Source organism: Bos indicus x Bos taurus, chromosome 10 (genome assembly GCF_003369695.1).
Source record: "Bos indicus x Bos taurus breed Angus x Brahman F1 hybrid chromosome 10, Bos_hybrid_MaternalHap_v2.0, whole genome shotgun sequence".
NCBI classification, from domain to species: domain Eukaryota; kingdom Metazoa; phylum Chordata; class Mammalia; order Artiodactyla; family Bovidae; genus Bos; species Bos indicus x Bos taurus.
Window position 1 is genome coordinate 32,190,543 of NC_040085.1, and position 20,912 is coordinate 32,211,454.

The following is a 20,912-nucleotide window of genomic DNA, read 5'->3' on the forward strand; positions in this document are numbered from 1 at the left end:
GCAGAGAGTAACAAGAAGTTGTTCCTTTATTTTATTATGATTTATTTTTGTTTATGGTTGCGGTTATTGCTGCTGTTTAGTCACTAAGTCATGTCTAACTCTTTGTGACCCCATGGATTGTAGCCCACCAGACTTCTTTGTTCATGGGACTTCCCACACAAGAATACTGGAGTGGGTTGCCATTTCCTTCTCCAGGAGATCTTTCTGACCCAGGGATCGGACCCAGGGATCAGACCTAGGGATCAGACCCAGGTCTCCTGCATTGACAGGTGAGTTCTTTACCACTAGCCAACCTGTGTATAGTTAGGTGAGGCTTTAGAGTCAGGTCTAGGTTCAAATCCTTGGTCTGTCTTGGGACAAGTGAAAACCACTCACAGTCTCCAATTCCTCATCTTTAAATGGGAATAATAGTACCTACTTCATTAGACTATATTAAGAATAAAAAAAAACATATAGCATAGAATGCTTACAACATGGTAGTCAACAAATAAAAGATAAATCTTTCTGATGACACCTTCTTCATAAAAGATGACATTCTATGTCCTAGTATACTAAGTAGAAGACAATTCAAAATTATGTTTTCCAATGACATGGAATAGTAGAGACAGAGCAACTACTATCAAGGCTGTATATTGTCACCCTGCTTACTTAACTTCTATGCAGAGTACATCATGAGAAACGCTGGGCTGGAAGAAGCACAAGCTGGAATCAAGATTGCCCGGAGAACTATCAGTAACCTCAGATATGCAGATGACACCACCATTATGGCAGAAAGTGAAGAGGAACTAAAAAGCCTCTTGATGAAGGTGAAAGAGGAGAGTGAAAAAGTTGGCTTAAAGCTCAACATTCAGAAAACGAAGATCATGGCATCCAGTCCCATCACTTCATGGGAAATAGATGAGGAAACAGTGGAAACAGTGTCAGACTATTTTGGGGGGCTCCAAAATCACTGCAGATGGTGATTACAGCCAAGCAATTAAAAGACGCTTACTCCTTGGAAGAAAAGTTATGACCAACCTAGATAGCATATTGGAAAGCAGAGACATTACTTTGCCAACAAAGGTCCATCTAGTCAAGGCTATGGTTTTTTCAGTGGTTATGTATGGATGTGAGAGTTGGACTATGAAAAAAGCTGAGCACCGAAGAATTGATGCTTTTGAACTGTGGTGTTGGAGAAGACTCTTGAAAGTCCCTTGGACTGCAAGGAGATCCAACCAGTCCATTCTGAAGGAGATCAGCCCTGGGATTTCTTTGGAAGGAATGATGCTAAAGCTGAAACTCCAGTACTTTGGCCACCTCATGCAAAGAGTTGACTCATGGGAAAAGACTCTGATGCTGGGAGGGATTGGGGGCAGGAGGAGAAGGGGACGACAGAGGATGAGATGGCTGGATGGCATTACTGACTCGATGGACGTGAGTCTGAGTGAACTCCTGGAGTTGGTGATGGACAGGGAGGTCTGGCGTGCTGCGATTCATGGGATCGAAAAGAGTCGGACATGACTGAGCGACTGAACTGACTGAACTGAACTGAACTGAACTACTTACTGGCCCTAACTGCCAAGCCTACCACCTTTAACTCCTTTCACGTTAAGTGTTTTATCAATAAAATAATTTTCTTGAGAAAAACTAATATCTGTCACTACTACAAATTCATTGAGTTAAAAAAAACTAATAGCAACAATAATAAATATTAATAGTACTGTTATCATCACGTAGAATCGTGAGAATATTGAAATAAACAATTAAATGTTCTAGCTGTCATAAAAAACTAATAGTTATTTGCTGTTAAATTCCATTCACAGATGGTCAGAATATAAAAGTTTAAAAACTTATTCTGAATACCAAAAAACTATTCATAGATGAACATATTGTTTTCATTTACATTTATAGTTAACATTTTGTCCATATCTCTACAACTACAGCATTTGGGTCTTTAGAAAATAGAATAAAAATAATAATACAAAGATCTGAAGAGTAACCAAACTCCAAATAGCAACTCTAATGCTGGCAAAGTACTCTAAGAAAGGAATAGATATTCTTTGCAATTTTTTCCCTTCTGTGAGCGCTAAGATAGACAGCAAAGTTCTATTGCTTTTATGGTTATTAGAAGAAAGATGCAAAACATGTACACAAGTAAATAAACATTCCAGTTCTTTTAGAAATAAAAAATTAGGGCTTTTATCATATTTTTAAAGTTGAATCCAAGTAATAAAATCGTTTAGTATGTTACTTTAAAAGAAAAAAGAAAGAAAAACTCATAATCTAATCAAAACAGTCACAATGAAAAACATTAACGACAACTTAAAAGAAAATTAACCAAAACATTAATTTAAATATACCTGCTTATCTTTTGATGTTGCAAAGGAATAATGGGGATCACAGTATTGCACAGAGACTTGCATAGAGGGCAAAGATACTCTCCACTCTCCAAGTCGAAAAGATCAACATGTATGCGCTGCTGAGAGCTCAGCTGTACAGCTTCAAAATACCTGCAAAATTCCAAGACACAGGTCCATTCGAAACTACACAGGTATCTTTGCTCTAATCCAAGTGAAAAAATCTGGAATTTTTGCCCCAATATACATCTTTAGAATCTACATGCAAAAATACACAAATTACAGAAGAAATAGCATGCCTATTCTTTTGGGGGTAAACTGGAGGACACATCAGGGCAGAAACAAATTTAAAATAGTTTTACTGAATTATATTGATAAACCTGTCTCCTGCCTCAACAGCATGGAGATATACAATACAGACACTATGTCCCTCTGTTTCCAATGACCAAGCGAAGTAGTAAGTGCAATCATAGGAAAATTATGTATTTTAATCTGATGCCAAAAGGTAAACCTGATATAAAATATTTCCCAAGAAAAATATTTCTGCATTTTTATCTCTTCCAGACATATAACTAGAATTTCATGTCCTATTCTATCTCAGAGGTATTTTTCACTGTATATTTTGAGGGGAATCAGATTTTTATCAAGATAACTACTTTTTATACAAATACTGATCAAGAAAGACTAATTCCTTTGAGAAAGAAAGTACAGTGAAAATTTTAAGTTGATAATTTTACATACCAATTTCAAAGGGTGATACTATAATGAGTATCATGCAAACAAAATTAATAATTAAAACTGCTTCAATTATTCAACTAAGAAGAAAAGAAGACATGAGAAAACATGCCTTTTTGTGGTCTTTAGAGAACTTCAATATTCCTAGCTTCTTTCAAGAAAATGTCAGAAGGACAACTTACTTCTGCCAGCACACTGCATGCATTACGTGACCACAGCTCCCTGTGTAAGTTCCATATGCCAAGTCTGCATCCATGAAAAGTGGGTCTATGGTTTCTGATACAAAAAGACAAAATATAAGGTATATATTCATCTGTTCCACAATGATAAAAAGAAACCAAACAAAAAAGAGGTTTTCACTTCTAACATTCTAATCATAAACTCTCTTAAGAATGTTCAAGAATATCAGGGTAGCAGGATATATATTCATAATAGTTAAGTAAAAAGAGGAAAACATAAAGCTAGACTTCAGGTATGATTAGCGTGGATTAATGACAACCACTATTCATAATGTACATTTTTATCTTAACATTAAGTTTCAAGTTGCCTTATTTTGGTTTCATTAGGTTTCAAGTTGCATTATCTTGGTTGTTGAAGTGATATTCTATGATTCAAGCACAATTTCTTCATCGGTAAATGGAGCAAATATTGATACCTAGATCATAGTGCTGTTGTGAGGAATAAGTGAGTGAATACACATAAAGCACTTAATGAGTGAGTATAAATCAGTGGCACACAGTGAGTGTTCATAATGTTAGCCTTTTTTCACAACTGTGGTATAAATATGGTAATACACTAAAATGATTGCTTCCTTGTATTTTCCAACGGCTTTGAAATAACAAAAGATCCTTTTAATTAAAAAAAAAAAAATTAGCCTTTTCTATCATTTTTATTATTTCAAAGGTATTTAAAAAATAAAGCACAATGTTCATTGCAGCACTGTTTATAATAGCCAGGACATGGAAGCAACCTAGATGTCCATGAGCAGATGAATGGATAAGAAAGCTATGGTACATATACACAATGGAGTATTACTCAGCCATTAAAAAGAATACATTTGAATCAGTTCTAATGAGGTGGATGAAACTGGAGCCTATTATACAGAGTGAAGTAAGCCAGAAGGAAAAACATAAATACAGTATACTAACGCATATATATGGAATTTAGAAAGATGGTAACAATAACCTGGTGTACGAGATAGCAAAAGAGACACTGATGTATAGAACAGTCTTATGGACTCTGTGGGAGAGGGAGAGGGTGGGAAGATTTGGTAGAGTGACATTGAAACATGTAGAATATCATGTAAGAAATGAGTTGCCAGTCCAGGTTCGATGCGCGATACTGGATGCTTGGGGCTGGTGCACTGGGACGACCCAGAGGGATGGTGTGGGGAGGGAGGAGGGAGGAGGGTTCAGGATGGGGAACACATGTATGCCTGTGGCGGATTCATTTTGATATTTGGCAAAACTAATACAATTATGTAAAGTTTAAAAATAAAATAAAATTTAAAAGAAAAAAAATAAAGCAGAACTCCTAATGTAATGTAAGAATTATTTAATACAGCACATTACCTAATTAGTACTCCAGCCAAAAAAATGTTTAACAAGAACCTAGTCACATGGCAACAATCAGACAAATCCTCAATGTAAAACACTGTACAGGACAACTAACTAGTTTACATTCTTCAAAAAACTTATGATCACGAAAAAAAAGGAAAGGCAAGTGACTATTCTAGATTAATACAGACATAACAAAAACAACATATGAAACATTCTGAATCCTAAATGAAAAAAAAAGTCTAGCTAAGAAAAAGACTTTCTGAGGACAGTTGGGGGAAATTTGAATATGGATTTTATATTAAAAGATATTCCTGAATTATTAACTTTCTTAAATGTTATACCCAGTATGGCAGACAAAGAATACTGGATAGATTAGTTTTAGAAAATGCACGTGGGAACATTTAGGGATGAAATGCCATGAATTCCTACTTTCAAATGGTTCAGCAAAATGAAATGGAGATGGAAGGATTAGATAGACAGAATGAGCAATGTGGCCCTGTGCTAACCAAAAATTTAAAAAATAGACAAAGGAGCCAACTTGGTATGTAAAAACTTAAGAATTTTACAAATGGGTAAATTGTGATCTGACCAAATAAGGCTAAATACAACCTCACTCCCAAACTTCTTTCAGATAGTAATTTTTCTAATTATACAAGAAAGAAAAGAAATGATCAAAAAGACATTTATTAAACAATACATACCCCCTGAGAGTTCTATGGGTTTTCCCCTGTGCTGGGTTAAGGCGGTGGATTTCTGGACACAGGCCGATAATACCATGGCATTATTTTCTATTTTCACCTCTTGTTCTTCTTGGCAGAGGATGCACGTCAGCACCTCCTTTTCAGTAATTGATGGACCCCGTTTAGGACCCAAAGCAATTCTAGAGTAGTCACTGACTGCTGGGGTGCTACCAAGAGAAACGACCAGAAATGAGGACATATGTTTTGGTCACCTGTCTTTAGATTCCGGTAGATTTTAAGTAACTGTAGGGCAAGAACTTTAAGAACAAAAATAATAAAATAAAAATCATACTTAGAAATATTAGCTTAAAATCTGCCCCTCCCCCCAATTTTTCTGACTTTCATCAGTTAATTTGCTTACTAGAAAATACATTCTGTGTTGCAAAGAAAAAAAAAAATGCAGATCACACAGTAGAATGTATATTACAATTATACTTAACTTACTGATATTATAAAAGTAATGCATGCTTATTAAGAAATTTTGGAAAGTCTAGAAAAGTATAAAGAAGAAAACAAAAAGCACTATACTCTCACAACCTAGAAATAACCACTGTGTGTTTCCTCCCAGTCTGCTTTCCAGTTACAACATTTTTTATATAATTAAGATTACATTATATATATAGAGTCTGTGTCCTGTTTTATTTACTTATATCTTAGTTATTTTTTCGTATCATAAAAATTGCTTCAGAAACATTATTTTTAAATGGCCGTACAGCACCCTCACTCTATGTGCCCTATGTTTTATCCTTTTCCACTTATTAGGCATTTAAGTTTCTATTCTACTTTGGTAGCTATTAAAATTAAAAACATACATCTTAATGATTTAGCAACTCATAAGATACACTCAGTGTGTACAATAATAATAATAAAATAAGAGCAAATATTTATAAAGCACAAATTACAATATGAGGCACTGTTTCAAATACTTTAAAAGTTATGCTACTTCATTCATTCCTTCCAACAATTCTATAAGGTAGGTACTATTATTATCTCTGTTTTTCAGATGAAGAAACTGAAGCCTAGAGATGGCATGAGACTTACTTAATGATTCATCTAGGAAGTGATTCGGCTAGGATTTAACCTATATGATCTGACTTCACAGGCCATGCTGCAAAATAATGCCTATCTATCTGCACAAGAAGCTCCCTGAAATATTACGTGTCATCGAACAAACTGAAAATAAATGAAATGGTCATTATCAATGTAAGTGAAATTACGTAATACAGAATACTATGCAGGTTTAAAAAGTGGGTCTCAGCTAGGTGTGGTCCTACATTCTAGGAGGCATCTGGCAACATGTGGGTGAAGTTAACCTTTTGGTTACTGAAGGCCTAGGGGACACTACTGGACTTTAATGGATGAAGGGCCAGAGATGCTAAATGTCCTGCAATTTATCATGAAAAAGAACTGCTGCCCAAATGCCACTGAGCTTGTTTTATATGTGAGAACATACATATACAGATTTCCAAGACATAATAGTAAATGAAAATGGGAAACTGTCGCCACTTATGCAAATAAAACAAAAGGCTGAATGACACATTCCATGGCTACATATATTTGTATGTAACAGCACAGTGAAAATTCTTATAAGATAACCAGAGTATCTCTGAGGGAGGGCAGAAAAGAGTGCAGGATTTCATTCAGTACTCAAGAAAATATATTTGTTATCCTGGGATAGGAAAAGCCTGCTTAAACAAGATATAAACAGTTAAAACTCTAAAAAACTGACAAATCTCTCTTTATTAACACTGAAAATTTGCTATAGCTAAAATTTCATTATTAATTTAAACAGGGAAAAATATGGGAAACATGGAACAAACTTTAATATCTATAATTTTAAAGGACTTCTAGAAATCAGTAAGACAAAAGTAGAGTACCCAAAATGGATGGGCAAAGGATAACTGGAAGACAAACTGTAACAGGCTAGTGAATAATCATAAGAAAAGATGCTCAACCTAGTACTAACTAATCAGGGAACTTCAGAACAGCACAAATTTATAATCTTGATTATATCAAATATTTTCAAGTGCTGATAATTTTACGTATTGGTGAGAATGAAAGAAATAGGAACTCTTTATACACTGCTGGGAGTAGACAACTGGGCAAACTACTTTGGAGGGCAATATGCACTGGAGAGGGAAATGGCAACCCACTCCAGTGTTCTTCCTGGAGAATCCCAGGGACGGGGGAGCCTGGTGGGCTGCCGTCTATGGGGTAGCACAGAGTTGGACATGACTGAAGCGACTTAGCTTAGCATAGCATAGCATAGCATAGCACAGTAGTATCTACTAAAATTTTAAATACTTATAACCCAGTCCTTTCATTTAATAGATTCCACCCTAGAGAGGAACTTGTAGAATTGCAAAAGGGGACAAATAAAAATGTTCTGACACATTGTAATATGGGAAAATTGGGAAATAAGGGGAAAAACACCTTGTGTCCAAAATCTGATAAATACTGGATATCTATAATATGTAATACTATGCAGCAGTTGTGAAGAATGATGCAGAATCTACACTCCAGATCTATCAGTATTGACATGAAAAGATTTAAAAGACAGAGTGAAAAAGCAAGCTGCAGACAAAGTATGATAAAATTTTAAAAAGCCACTAAAACACACAAAACAAGATTCATTATTACTCACATACACATGTTTACTAATGTGTAGAAAGACACCTAGAACAACAGTTATTTATAACAATGGCTATAGGTGATGGACCAGGAATGTAGAGGATGGTTAAAGGGAACTTACTGTGTTACTGTGAATTGTTCTCAATGACAATACATATATTATGTGTACAATCAATCAGGCAATAAAAATATTCTGAAAGCATTAGGGCCACTAATTAATTCTGAGTACATTTCTGCTTAAACCTCTCATTTAAATAAATACACAATAGTCCCTTGTTCATTACTTAACAAATAATATATTGTTAATATGTAATATTGAGGGGGCTGGGACTTTTACTTGCTTTAAATTTTGTATTAGTTTTTAGTTTTACTACTGTTGTCATCCCAGGATAGTTTACCATCATATATATGTATTTTAATCTTTACAATATTGAGTCAATAATCTTTGTGATTCTTTGCCAGGGTGCTCAGCTTCAGGATAACAGATGTATTATGTATAGCATAATGTTCCTACTGTTATTGTAAAAGCACAATTTCCTAAAAGTATCCAAAACTCACATCATTTTAAAGAGCATTGAAAGCTTGTTTTTAAAAATAAGCATAGAAGGTAGTTTCAATATTTTAAATTGGAATGCTTTCAAAGTACCATTATTTTGCCTCCTCCCTTTACTTACTGTATCTAAATAACAGCCCACAGTGCACTGCTCTCAGAAAGTTAACTCATTTCCCTAAGAGCACACCATTGTCATATAGTCGGAAAACGAGGTTTACTGATTCTCATTCCAATGTGCTTTCCAGGTGGTGCAGTGGTAAAGAATCCGCCTGTCCATGCAGAAGATACAAGAGACACGGGTTCCATTCCTTGGTCGGGAAGATCCCCTGGAGGAGGAAATGGCAACCCAGTCCAGTATTCTTGCCTGGAGAATCCCATGGACAGAGGAGCCTGGCAGGCTACAGTCCATGGGGTTGTAAAGAGTCAGACACAACTGAGCACACACACATGTACACATATTCCAGTATGTTCTCCATGACTGTAAGTCTAAGTACTGTCTTCTGTTTTAGAAAAAAAGAAAAACTAACGTGGTGAAGAGCTGTTTTTGTTTTTTCCCATTCTATAGTAACAGCAGTCATTTTTATTGGAACTCATATAAAATAAGGTGGAATATATGAACTAAAAAATGCACCTAAAAAAGCCCTCACATACAAGAGAACAGGAGCTGATCTTTGCTGTTTCCATCTTCATATCTTTTTGTGTGTAAAGGTTCCTGACAAACTTTACTGCATACTTTAACTGTGCATCAACATAAAATTACATCCACTAAGAGGTTTCACTGTGCCTTTGCTAGCTTAAAAGTAGTGTAACTGTGCTTACTTTAAAATATATTTTGAAAAGACACTATTTAAAAGTGAATATGTAATTTTTCCTCCAAGAAAAACTGAACTGCTAATTTTTGGTTTTGCTTTTGTTTTACCTCTCTTCTTCCATAATGGAGTCTTCTTTCCCAGACATTTCTGACGTACTGTCATACATGAGTTTGTGAGTTTCAATGAAGTTTTTCTGTAAGGCAGACATCTGAGCCATGATCTTCTGGCGATGCAGCCTAGCAGCTTCAGCTTTTCTTTTTCGTTCTGCTTTTTCTTTATCATGAGTAATCTGAGTATTAAGAGACCACAAAAATTAGGTAAAATCCATTGTTAAAATCTACATATACTGTTTACTTAGGAAAAATTTCCTTTAGTAAACTCAGATTCAATCTGATGTCTCAAAATCAACATACAGGCTTCATCACATCATACAACTAACTGCTCTTTTGTTTACATCAATAATTTAACTCATTAAAAAAAAATTTAACTTAAAAGGCCAAGTACCTTAAATATCTAACAAACTGCCTTTCATATTCAATGCAGATATATTAAAAAACAAAGTTAAATAGTAATTCTGAATCACCTGTCAACCATTTAACGACTGACATTTAATCAATTTAAAATCAACTTGGTGATGTCTAACAGTTACTCCTAGACCCATTGCTAAGAATGAGAATGTTAACAACATTACTGAGATATATTGGTGTCTTTTTACTTATTTTAACTTAAGACCAGTGTTTTTCTTTTAGAAAAGATAGTTAATAACCACAAGTAAAAATATTTCAACAATTTTAAGACTAGAATCCTCAAAACCTGATTCATTATACTATGGAAAAATTCATAACCTAAATATTATTGCATTTTATTGAACCTAAGATGCACCATAATCCTGTGTTCCACTATGAATGTTGCTGATTAAATAATAAGAAGGCATGGATTGTAAGACATTCCAACTTCTGATATTAAAATACTTCAAAAATTAATAAAATATGGTATTTTTCAACAGAGCTCCATTGAAAAGCAATTTCCTCTGCTTTTCCTATATACCTTACAATAAATAGGTTCCTTGTAACGTAACAGAAGCAGTCCCTCATGCCAGTGAAGTTCAAAGACAGAGATGAATATCTCTGTCATTATAATGTTATTACCTCATCATTCTTAATAGAATCTGATCCTGATGTAGTTGCTACAATTAAACAAGATTTTTCTCTTAATCGCTTCACGGTGTCAAACATCTGTGAAAAACAGATGAAATGTTAAAAAAAAAAAAGTCTGGTTAAAGTTTGGTTAAATTGAGCAGAACAGAAAAATTAACTCATCTGATTTTGTCATGTTTCCAAATGTTTTTGACTTAAGCTGTTTACACACACACTCACACCCACACACATGCATACACACATACATATAAATACGTAATAAGTAGCAATTCAGCTAAAAAGAAGTTTGAAGATAGCAAAAATCAGCAGAATCAGTCTGCAGGATAAGCATACCTCTGTTTTCTAGGGGAATTTTTTTTTTTTTTTAATTTCAAATAACATTGCTAGTGCAAAGACATAAAGACAAAGATATGATACGGAAAGTGAAATCTTTTCTTCCTGATGCCAGTCCCTCTCGCCCAAATCAACTAAATTTAAAGATAATTAGCATTTCTTTGCAGGAAAAAAAATTAGAATATATATTTCTTTATATATAGTCTCATAAAAACTGATCCTACTAGTATATGTCGTTTCCTACTTTCCATTTTCACTGAATCATTTATCTTTAGAGGTGTTTGCAAGTAGCTTATACAGATCTATCTTGCTCTTTTCATGTCTGAGTTTTACGGTTTTATTGACACAACATGCACATGTGTTGTGTACTCGTCTTCACTGCACAGCCTGGCACAGGGACTGGTGACTCGGGTGGCCAGCTGGGCTGTCCTCTCCACAACTGCTTTGCACTTCTTGGAGGAGACAGATTTGTTTGTACAATAAGACTTGGTGTACAGTAAGATTTGTTGCATACTAGCGGCACCTCAAGCTCCTCAATGTTATGGACCAGGAACTTTCGGAAGCCACTGGGTAGCATGTGCTTTGTTTTCCTGTTGCTCCCAACATTATCTGGCCCTTGAGTCTTCTGGCATCCCACTGTCAATGCTGGTTTTCTCCAGTTACATTTAATTTTGACATATTGCCCTGACTGGTGCCAGATGAACTTCTTGGTCCTCAGGTCCTCTTTTTGACAATCTTGGGCTTTATGAGAGTGGCCATAATTCCAAGTAGGAGATGGCTACCTCCACAGTCAGTGCCCAGGAAGAGCTATCTCATTTTTATTAATAAATATTAAGATTCCAGAAATAAGATATCACATCCATAAAACTTACAGTATTTATATTTTGAAAGAGCCTCAGTTTCATGTGGGAAACCTCCCACAAAGAACTTAAAACTTTAATCATTTGGATTATCATCTAATGTTTGTAAGATCAGACATTTGTGCTTTTCATATAGTTTGACAATGAACTTTGGTATGTAATAGAAAAATAAACTCTCAGGGCCAGATCTCCAATTTATAACACCATTTACACAGGATATAAATGTTGGACTAAATGACAGTTCAGTTCACTTTTTGTTAATTGAGGTTATCATTGGCTTATAACATTCTACAAGTTTCACATACACAATGTTGTATTTCTACATCTCCATACACTATAGCATGCTCACATCAAAAGCTTAGTTTCCATCCGTTATGATACAGTTTGACTTCCTTTGCCCATTTCACTCTCCCCTTACTCCCTTCCTTCTGGTAATCACTACTCTGGTCTCTGTATATATGTGATTGGTTTTGATCTATTCGTTTATTTATTTATTTTTAAAATTTTTAAAATTTTATTTTATTTTTAAACTTTACATAATTGTATTAGTTTTGCCAAATATCAAAATGAATCCACCACAGGTATACATGTGTTCCCCATCCTGAACCCTCCTCCCTCCTCCCTCCCCATAATATTCCACATATGAATGAAATCTATAAAATAGTTATCTACTTCACTTCTTTTGTTTTTGTTTTATATTTTAAAATGATCATATTGGTAAGTTTAAGAAAAATACTAAATTATGAAATCTGCTTCAAGAAAAATCTTGGTAATAACATTATGTTATAGTTGCATATCAAATTATATCACACTTGTTTAAGAAGTATTTCTGATTAAGTAATCAAAAGAACAGACTGCTTGAATTACAAAGCAGTACAAAGATCTCCAATTGATATAAATGTGGCAAAAAACACTATATTCTAATTATCAAAATAATATCTAGCTGATAACATAAAAATATTTTAATAAATACAGTGAGAAGAAACTTCATAACCTTGGTTTCATGTTTCCATTTGGAGGGTTTTCCATTCAAGTAACATTCCTGACCTCTCTACACCTCATCAACTTCTCCTCAAAGGTACTGCCATCCACTTAACAGTTCAAGCTCCAAGTTAAGTCATCTTTGATTTCTCTCATTCCTTCCATCAAATCTATCAGCAAGTTCTATAGTTCCTACTGCCACATTATACCTGAATCAGTCCAGCTTCTTGCCATCTGCCCCCTAGCCTACGTCATGGCTCATTTCTTACCAGGTTTACTGCAGTCCTTTTAATGGTGTTCCTGTTTTTATTCTTGTCCCTACAATCCATTTACCCTTGACCTCTAAGATCCTATATGACCTGGCCCCTGGCAACGCCTCTGACTTTGCTGCCTGACTTTACCTTTCTCTACCTCCCCCATTATGTTCCAGTCACACTAGCCTTCTCTCTGGCCACCTCAGAGCTTTTGCATTGCTGCCTCCTCAATCTGGAGTACCTTCCCAGATTACTGTAAGACTGGCTCCCTGTCTTTCAGTTCCAAGTTACTACCTAAAGCCAGCCTTTCTGATTACCCATATAAAGTTGCCCCTACTTATCTACTGAATTATCCTGGTATTTTTTGTTTATTGTCTGTACCTCAGTGTATACTCTATGATAACAAGCACCTTATCTGTCTTTTTCAGAGCCTAGAAATGAGCATGGCACATAGCAGTTTTACAATACATATTTACTAATAAAACAAATTTTAATTTATTAAAAAGACTCCTCCACTAAAACATAGGGAAATGTCCTGTTCTATCTATTCATAATAATTCTAGATGGGATCCTCTCACCTGGCCAATTAAAAATACCTGCTCAGAAGCTGGCCATAGATTTAAGTTTCCTCTTAGGGTCATTTAAACTCAATTGGAGTGATGAGCTAAGTCTCAAAAAAAATTAACTTCTCATCTATTAAAAGGAAAACTCCTACAATTATGGGGAGGATCAACATGGTTAACACCAGGCTATGGTCATTTAAGTTTAAAGGCTCCTCTATGTCGGGAACGGTTAAATCATACTAAAAATGATCAACCTGGTAATTATGAGACAAGGCTGGATGCTTTATGAACTATGCCTGTTATTACCCTTAGAGAGAGTGATTGGTACAGAACTCAGTGGATTTGTGGCATTAATTTATGGCCTTGACATCTACAGGGATGATACAAAGGTGTAGCCTGGGATTCCCATGAATTTAAGGTCATACATGTTAACAAATTACAGGTAACCCCAACCAATCTACCACTGGTATGATCCCAATGGGTCAAAGATCTGTATTCTACTGGTATAACCATTTAGCAGCTTGTGTGTGTGTGTGTGCCTTCAATGGGGTTGCAGGATGTAACTGACCACATCTAAGCCTTGACAACTTTCATAAGCTTTAAATGATAGTAACCGGGCTATTAGCCTATTGAATTCTGAGATCTCTATGATAAGAAAGGCAGTGCTACACAACTGCAAGACCCTTGACACCTTACAGCATCTCAGGGAGATATCTGTGCTATAATTCAAACTGAACGCTGTATTTTTGTACCTGATAAATCCTTTAATGTAACACATTTGAACCACATGAAAAATCAGATTACTGCTCTAAGTGACCCATTCCCTAGTCTTGACAATCTTTAAAAAAAAAACTGGTATGAGAGGCTCACAGCTAAAATATTTACTTTTAATTCCACTAATGTTATTAACTATACCATTTGTATTTTGCTCGTTTCACAAGATTACTATTTTTTGTATTACCAAGTATATGACTGAACCTTCAACGGAAATGATGACTAGACTTGAAACAGCTGATCAAATGTATAGTTTGATATATGATCAATGATTGTAATAGTGTAACTCTAGGAGGCAGTGGCAACCCACTCCAGTACTCTTGCCTGGAAAATCCCATGGATGGAGGAGCCTGGTGGGCTGCAGTCCATGGGGTTGCAAAGAGTCGGACACGACTGAGCGGCTTCACTTTCACTTTTCACTTTCATGCCTTGGAGAAGGAAATGGCAACCCACTCCAGTGTTCTTGCCTGGAGAATCCCAGGGACGGGGGAGCCTGGTGGGCTTCCGTCTATGGGGTCTCACAGAGTAGGACACGACTGAAGCGACTTAGCAGCAGCAGCAAATTAATATTACTAACATGAAAAATTACAAGTGACCATGAAGATCAGTAATAAATAATTTTACAATTAGCAAATACTATGATTTAATCTTAGAGGCATGCAGAGGATTCTTAAATATTTAAACCAGATATGATTCGTTTATTTTTAAGTTTACCTGGAGTATCCACGTAATCATGTCCTTTTGGCCTTCTAACTGTGGAATCCCCTTGAGTTTTTCCAAAAGCATTTGTATATTCTGAGCATTCATGGCTGAACTTCCCAATCCTTTTTTAAAACACAAAAATTCTACATCATTAACATGTACTTCATAATTACATATAAATTTTAATTTACAGTTAATGTTATTCACATTGATAAAGTTTGGACTCAATCCCTTAGCTACATTAATTTTTCAATGGAAGACTCCGCAATCACACGAAGTACCAAATACTAAATTAAATAACTTGAAAAACTGGAATTACTTTAGGTCTCTCTTGTACATCTTCTACTGGGTCTGTGAAGTGAAAAGTACCCTTAGTGATCTGTCTCTTGCCTTTTCTCTACTTTGCTCGCTGTCTAGTAAAAATACTTACTGAGAAACAAAGCACCCCAAAATATGGAAGTGAGAGCAGTCATACCTATAAACTGAATAGGTTAGGCTGTATGCAAGAATCTAAAAAAAAAAAAGTGTTTAAATAGAAAATGAGATGCTTTTCTCTTACTGATTTTATAAATCAAATGTTCCTGGAATGTGCTCTGAAAAAACTGTCTTAATGACGTAGCATTTAACAAAAATCTAATCTAAACCTATCCTGCTCTTTCAGGTTGAAAACGATGCAAAACACATTATCATTCACTCAGACTTCTGCAATCATTTTAAATTCAGAAACATCAAAACTTTCATAGATGGGAACTCTGAATATTATGGTTGATATAGCAGCATATATTTGATAATACTGTGACAAGGAATGAAAGTAAGAAACCTTCAGTGTATGCAGCCTCCACAAAAGGGGGATGAGATTGTGCAGTAAAAGGATTGTTGTGAGGATTAAAAAACATTATTTGCACTATTGAAAATTTTAAAAACTGAAGATGCTAGGAAAAGATTTAAAGCAATTTCAGAGTTTTTTGTCTTAAGGACTAACTAAACTTTATCAGAAACCCTCTTGCACTGTTGGTGGGAATGTAAATTGATAGAGCCACTATGGAGAACAGTATGAAAACTAGGAATAAAATATCATATGATCCAATAACCCCACCACTAGGCACATACCCTGAGAAAACCATAACTGAAAAAGACACATGTATCCTAATGTTCACAGTAGCACTATTTACGTAGGACACATAAGCAACCTAGATGTTCATTGACAGATGAATGGATAAGGAAGATATGGCACATATATAAAATGGAATATTATGAGTTAGTCACTCAGTCGTGCCCGACTCTTTGTGACTCCATGGACTGCAGCCCACCAGGCTCCCCTGTCCATGAGATTTTCCAGGCAAGGATACTGGAGTGGGTTGCCATTTCCTTCTCCAGGGGATCTTCCCAACCCAGGGATCAAACCCGGGTCTCCTGCACTGCAGGCAGATTCTTTACCAAGTGAGGTACAAGGGAAGCCCCAAGATGGAATATTACTCAGCCATAAAAAAAGAAGACATCTGAGTCAGTTCTAGTGAGGTGCATGAACCTAAAGCCTATTATATAGAATGAAGTAAGTTAGAAAGAGAAAAACAAATATCATATATTAATATATATATATGGAATCTATAAAAATGGTATTGACAAGTCTATTTTCAGGGAAGGAAAGGAGATGCAGACAGAGAACAGACTCATGGACACAGTGGGGAAAGGAGAGAGTGAGGCAAATGAAGAAAGTAGCACAGACATATGTACACCACCATGTGTAAAATAGATAGCTGGTGAGAAGTTGCCCAGCCAGCACTCTGTGATGATCTAGAGCGGTGGGATGGGAGGAGGGGAGAGAAACTAAAGAGGGAGGTGATATATGTATAATTATGGCTAATTTGCATTGCTGTATGGCAGAAACCAACACAACATTGTAAAGCAATTTTCCTCCAATTAAAAAATAGATTAAAAAAATAAATAAGGGGGAAAAAAAACTCCATTAGAATTAAATTTTCCATTACAAATTGGCAATTAGCTAAAACTGCTGAAAATGATACTAAAACATACTTGAGGCCTTATGGTAAAAGTCAAATGTCACTTCTTCTTCAGGAGATTTTTGAAGCTGTTGCTTTTCTTCTAGTAAGCCCAATGCTAGAATGTGAAATGCCTGAAAGAGGAAAATAGGACAAGATCTTTAGAACTGCACTTCTTCAGGTAAGTATATTTTAAATAGAGGTATAAAAATAAGCAATCTAACAGGTAAAAAAATGTGCAAAGTTTAAGAACAAACAGTTCACAGAGAAAGAAATGATATATACACATATGAAAAATGTTCAACCTTGGGAGTTCCCTGGTGGCCTACTGGTTAAGATTCTAGGCTTCCAATGCCTTGGCCTGGGTTAGATCCTTGCTCAGGGCAAGCTGCATGGCACAGTAAAAAAAAAAGAACGTTCAACCTCACTTAAAGAAATGTAAGTGAAACAAACAAGATCATCTATTTTTCACCTATTAAAATGGCAAATTTTAGAGCTTATTATAATACAGGAGTGACAAAAGTGTTAGGAAGCAGGCATTTCTCATCGCGCTGGTAATGGGAAAGTAAACCAGTATGATGTTTTTGGAAGCCAAGTAGACAATATCTATTAGTAATGTAAACGTATAGACCCAGAACTAGGAATCAGTGTGATAGATTCACTTACTTAAGTATACAAATACAACATTCATTTTAGTGTTCTTTATTATGTGTGTGTGTGTGTGTGTGTGTGTGTGCCCTCATGAGTAGGATTCTGTTGTTTAGTTGCTAAGTCATCTCCAACTCTTTGGAAACCCCATGGACTGTAGCCTGCCAGGCTCCTCTGTCCATGGAATCTTCTCAGCAAGAATACTAGAGTGGGTTGCCATTTCCTCCTTAGGGATTGAAGCCACATCTCCTGCACTGGCAGGCAGATTCTTTACCACTGAGCCACCTGGAAAGTGTTCTTTGTTATGGTTGGTGGTGGTTTAGTCACTAATCATGTCTGACTCTTGTGACCCCATGGACCTTTATCCATGGGATCCTCCAGGCAAGAATACTAGAGTGGGTTGCCATTTCCTTCTCCAGTTCTTTGTTATACAAAGACCTAAAAACAACCTAAAAGCATATTAATAGGAGATAGTTAAATGCATCATAGATGTCCATAATGGAATATGCAGCTACTGAGCATGTGTTAGGCCTATATGCACTAATGCAGAATTAATTCCAAAAGACACAAACCTTTTAGACAGGGTGCCAGGAGGCAGAAAGAAAAATTTTAACTTTTGACTTCAAATATGTCTCTATGGGTTGAAAGTTTTAGTGCATTTATTTATCACTGTTATTGAAAAAATGTGAGACACACATAGAGTATGACATCATTTACAGCCTCTAGATCAGTAACAGTCAAGGAAATTCAGTTAGGCAGGTGCTAAATAAGTACCAATTATAGCTACCAAAGGTGACATTATTAAGTAACTTATCTATAACACTATGGAGAAAAAAATAGTTGCTTCCATTTAATGAGCTAAGTCTCAAACAACTCTATGAAACAGTACATGTGAAACAAAAAATATAGGAAACTGTGATACGATAATGACATGCCCATTTATTATTAGCAGGAATAGGCCTTTTCCATTTTTCCTCTGTTTTTATTTATTTTTTTTAATGTAAATTATTCCCAAGAGTAAGGATCCTGAAAGTCTGAGACTGTGTCACAAGGAAATCTCTGCCACATCTGAGCTGTTTTCAATGGCTTTTAGGTCTCAGGTGCTCTAGCTGTGGTTCTAACTGAAGGTCAGAAAGGTAGACTTCTCCAGGCCCTGAAGACCTCTATGAAGTAGAGAAAGTATCTGAAAGAGAGAAAATATTTTCAGTATACATACCATCTGGAGCATTCCTTCAGTCCACAAGTTAGAATCTGGATCTACTGCCCGCTCAAATATGGTCCTGAGAATGTACATCATGATATCACAATTGAGAAGGTTAACTGCTTTGCTGAAAGCAGGGCAGAATTCAGGAGGTGGTGGTGGTGGTAATGCTAAGGTGGGGAGGAGATCAATGTCAGAAGAGATAAGCAGTTACTATTTTATTTGGGTTATCAGACATGTTAAATTTCAAATATCAGAATCATATACTATATGCAAAACAACATAGGATCTTTGTTATCTTTAAAGCACTGAAAACATTAATACTATGGGAAATATGAGTCACTATGTAAGTCGCCCAAAATGAACTCCATTTGTTAAAATTTAAAATTCTATCACCATTGATGTACGCTATGTCTTAATATGTCAACAAGAAACAAAGGGTTCTTTGCATTCCATTAGTTGCTCACTTAAAAAAACAACAAAAACAAAACACTATATGCTTTGCTGCTGCAAAATCAGAATACAAAGTCAGTCAATTTAGAATCTCACTTTTACCTTCATCTTTGTTTTCCTGTTTTCTCCTTTTCTTCTGCATGTGTTCAGCCTATATATATTAAAAAAAAAAAAGGCCTATCTTAAAATATAACACTTGACAAGCATGAAACAAATGGAGTACTCTAAAGTAGGCAGGAAACCTACCAAAATACTTTACATACTGAAATATGTATGCAAATGCTACCTTATTCCAGAAACAAAATCATCGTCCTAGGGAAGGTCACTGCAAAATAGATGGTAATAATCCTCATCATTAATTTAGCTCCCCATTTCTTTCAGTCAACAATATTTACCTAGCATCTATTATATACAGGGCATTGTACTAAAAACTGGAACTCATTCATTTTATAACAACAAAGCCAGACATCAAACTTAACTGAATGATCTAACTTAACTTCACTCATCACCTTAACAAAGTGATCTAACTTAACATCATCCTTAATAGGACAAACAGACATTATGCGTCTACTGATGAGATACAATATGTCACCTATGTAGTATTCTTGCTCCAAAATGCTTAACTTGAATCTACTCATGGGAATAAAATTAGACATATCCAGAATATTGGGTATTCTAAAAGACAACTAGCCTATACTAGTTGACATTGACAAAAATGTGAATGTTATGAAAAACAAAAAAAGGCAAAAAGAGTATTCCCAATTAAAGGAGATTATAGAAACATGACAGCAAATGAAGTGCATGATCTTTGATTGAATCCTCCTACCCCAACATAATTATAAAGAATATTTTTGGTATAATCAGGAAAATTTGAATAGTGACTACATACTAGATAGTATTATTGATTCAATTTTAATTTCTTGGGTAAGATAATGCCCTCTAATAATGAAAACCAGTATGAAACTACAGAAAAAGCAGGGGATTGTCTATGGAGCTGGAAAGCCTAAAGCATTTTCGGTTTATTTATCGAAGAGGGTAACTTTTCATACCTTGCTATGCTGTGTTTTGGAGTAATGATAAAAGTACATATTAAAGTCTTTCAGTGATTCATCCTTCAATTCATAAACTCCATGGCCTGATACACCTGGTTTCCTAAAAAGACAGAAAATACAGAGGTGAACTGCACTACCCTTGAAGTATAAAGTAAAACAAAGTAAGAACCTAAAATTTAATCTTAAAATCAAGAGAAAGAAAACAATCATATCTCATTCAGCTTGCTTAAATTGAATGACAAATTTCATTTCATGAAAATAAACTAAAAAATTTAACACTGTAAGCTCAAAGTCCTGGTAACAGATGTGTCTCATAATTATGAAATTTAAACAAATATGAAAAAGTTTATTTTATACCATGTAGATCTGATCCCATGCTCTACTTAATCGCTAAGGCTTTGTTTTTAGCCTCTGAAGCCTAAGACTGCCTATTCAACTAAAGCTTGCATTGTCAAAGGCGAAATCTAAAATAGTAGTTAAGATATCATGTCCTTAGGAAATTGTAAATTCAAATGAAATACTGAATCCTCTATAGAGAACTATAAGGAAAAACACTAAAGCCAAAAGG

At 35.3% G+C, this 20,912-nt stretch overlaps 1 protein-coding gene and 1 pseudogene across 1 annotated transcript in view; both read right to left on the bottom strand.

Moving 5' to 3' along the window:
• UBR1 (ubiquitin protein ligase E3 component n-recognin 1) overlaps window positions 1-20,912 on the bottom strand; it is a 154,643-nt gene that overhangs the window by 59,416 nt on the left and 74,315 nt on the right. Inside the window, exons 23-32 of the mRNA XM_027553667.1 lie at window positions 20,342-20,444; window positions 19,395-19,443; window positions 18,855-19,009; window positions 17,025-17,124; window positions 15,003-15,112; window positions 10,515-10,601; window positions 9,474-9,655; window positions 5,332-5,537; window positions 3,254-3,347; window positions 2,340-2,489 (exon numbers count right to left, since the gene is read on the bottom strand). Of these exons, the coding sequence (XP_027409468.1) occupies window positions 2,340-2,489; window positions 3,254-3,347; window positions 5,332-5,537; window positions 9,474-9,655; window positions 10,515-10,601; window positions 15,003-15,112; window positions 17,025-17,124; window positions 18,855-19,009; window positions 19,395-19,443; window positions 20,342-20,444 (1,236 nt within the window). The remainder of the gene's footprint in view (window positions 1-2,339; window positions 2,490-3,253; window positions 3,348-5,331; window positions 5,538-9,473; window positions 9,656-10,514; window positions 10,602-15,002; window positions 15,113-17,024; window positions 17,125-18,854; window positions 19,010-19,394; window positions 19,444-20,341; window positions 20,445-20,912) is intronic.
• On the bottom strand, window positions 10,608-12,244 carry LOC113900163 (annotated as a pseudogene).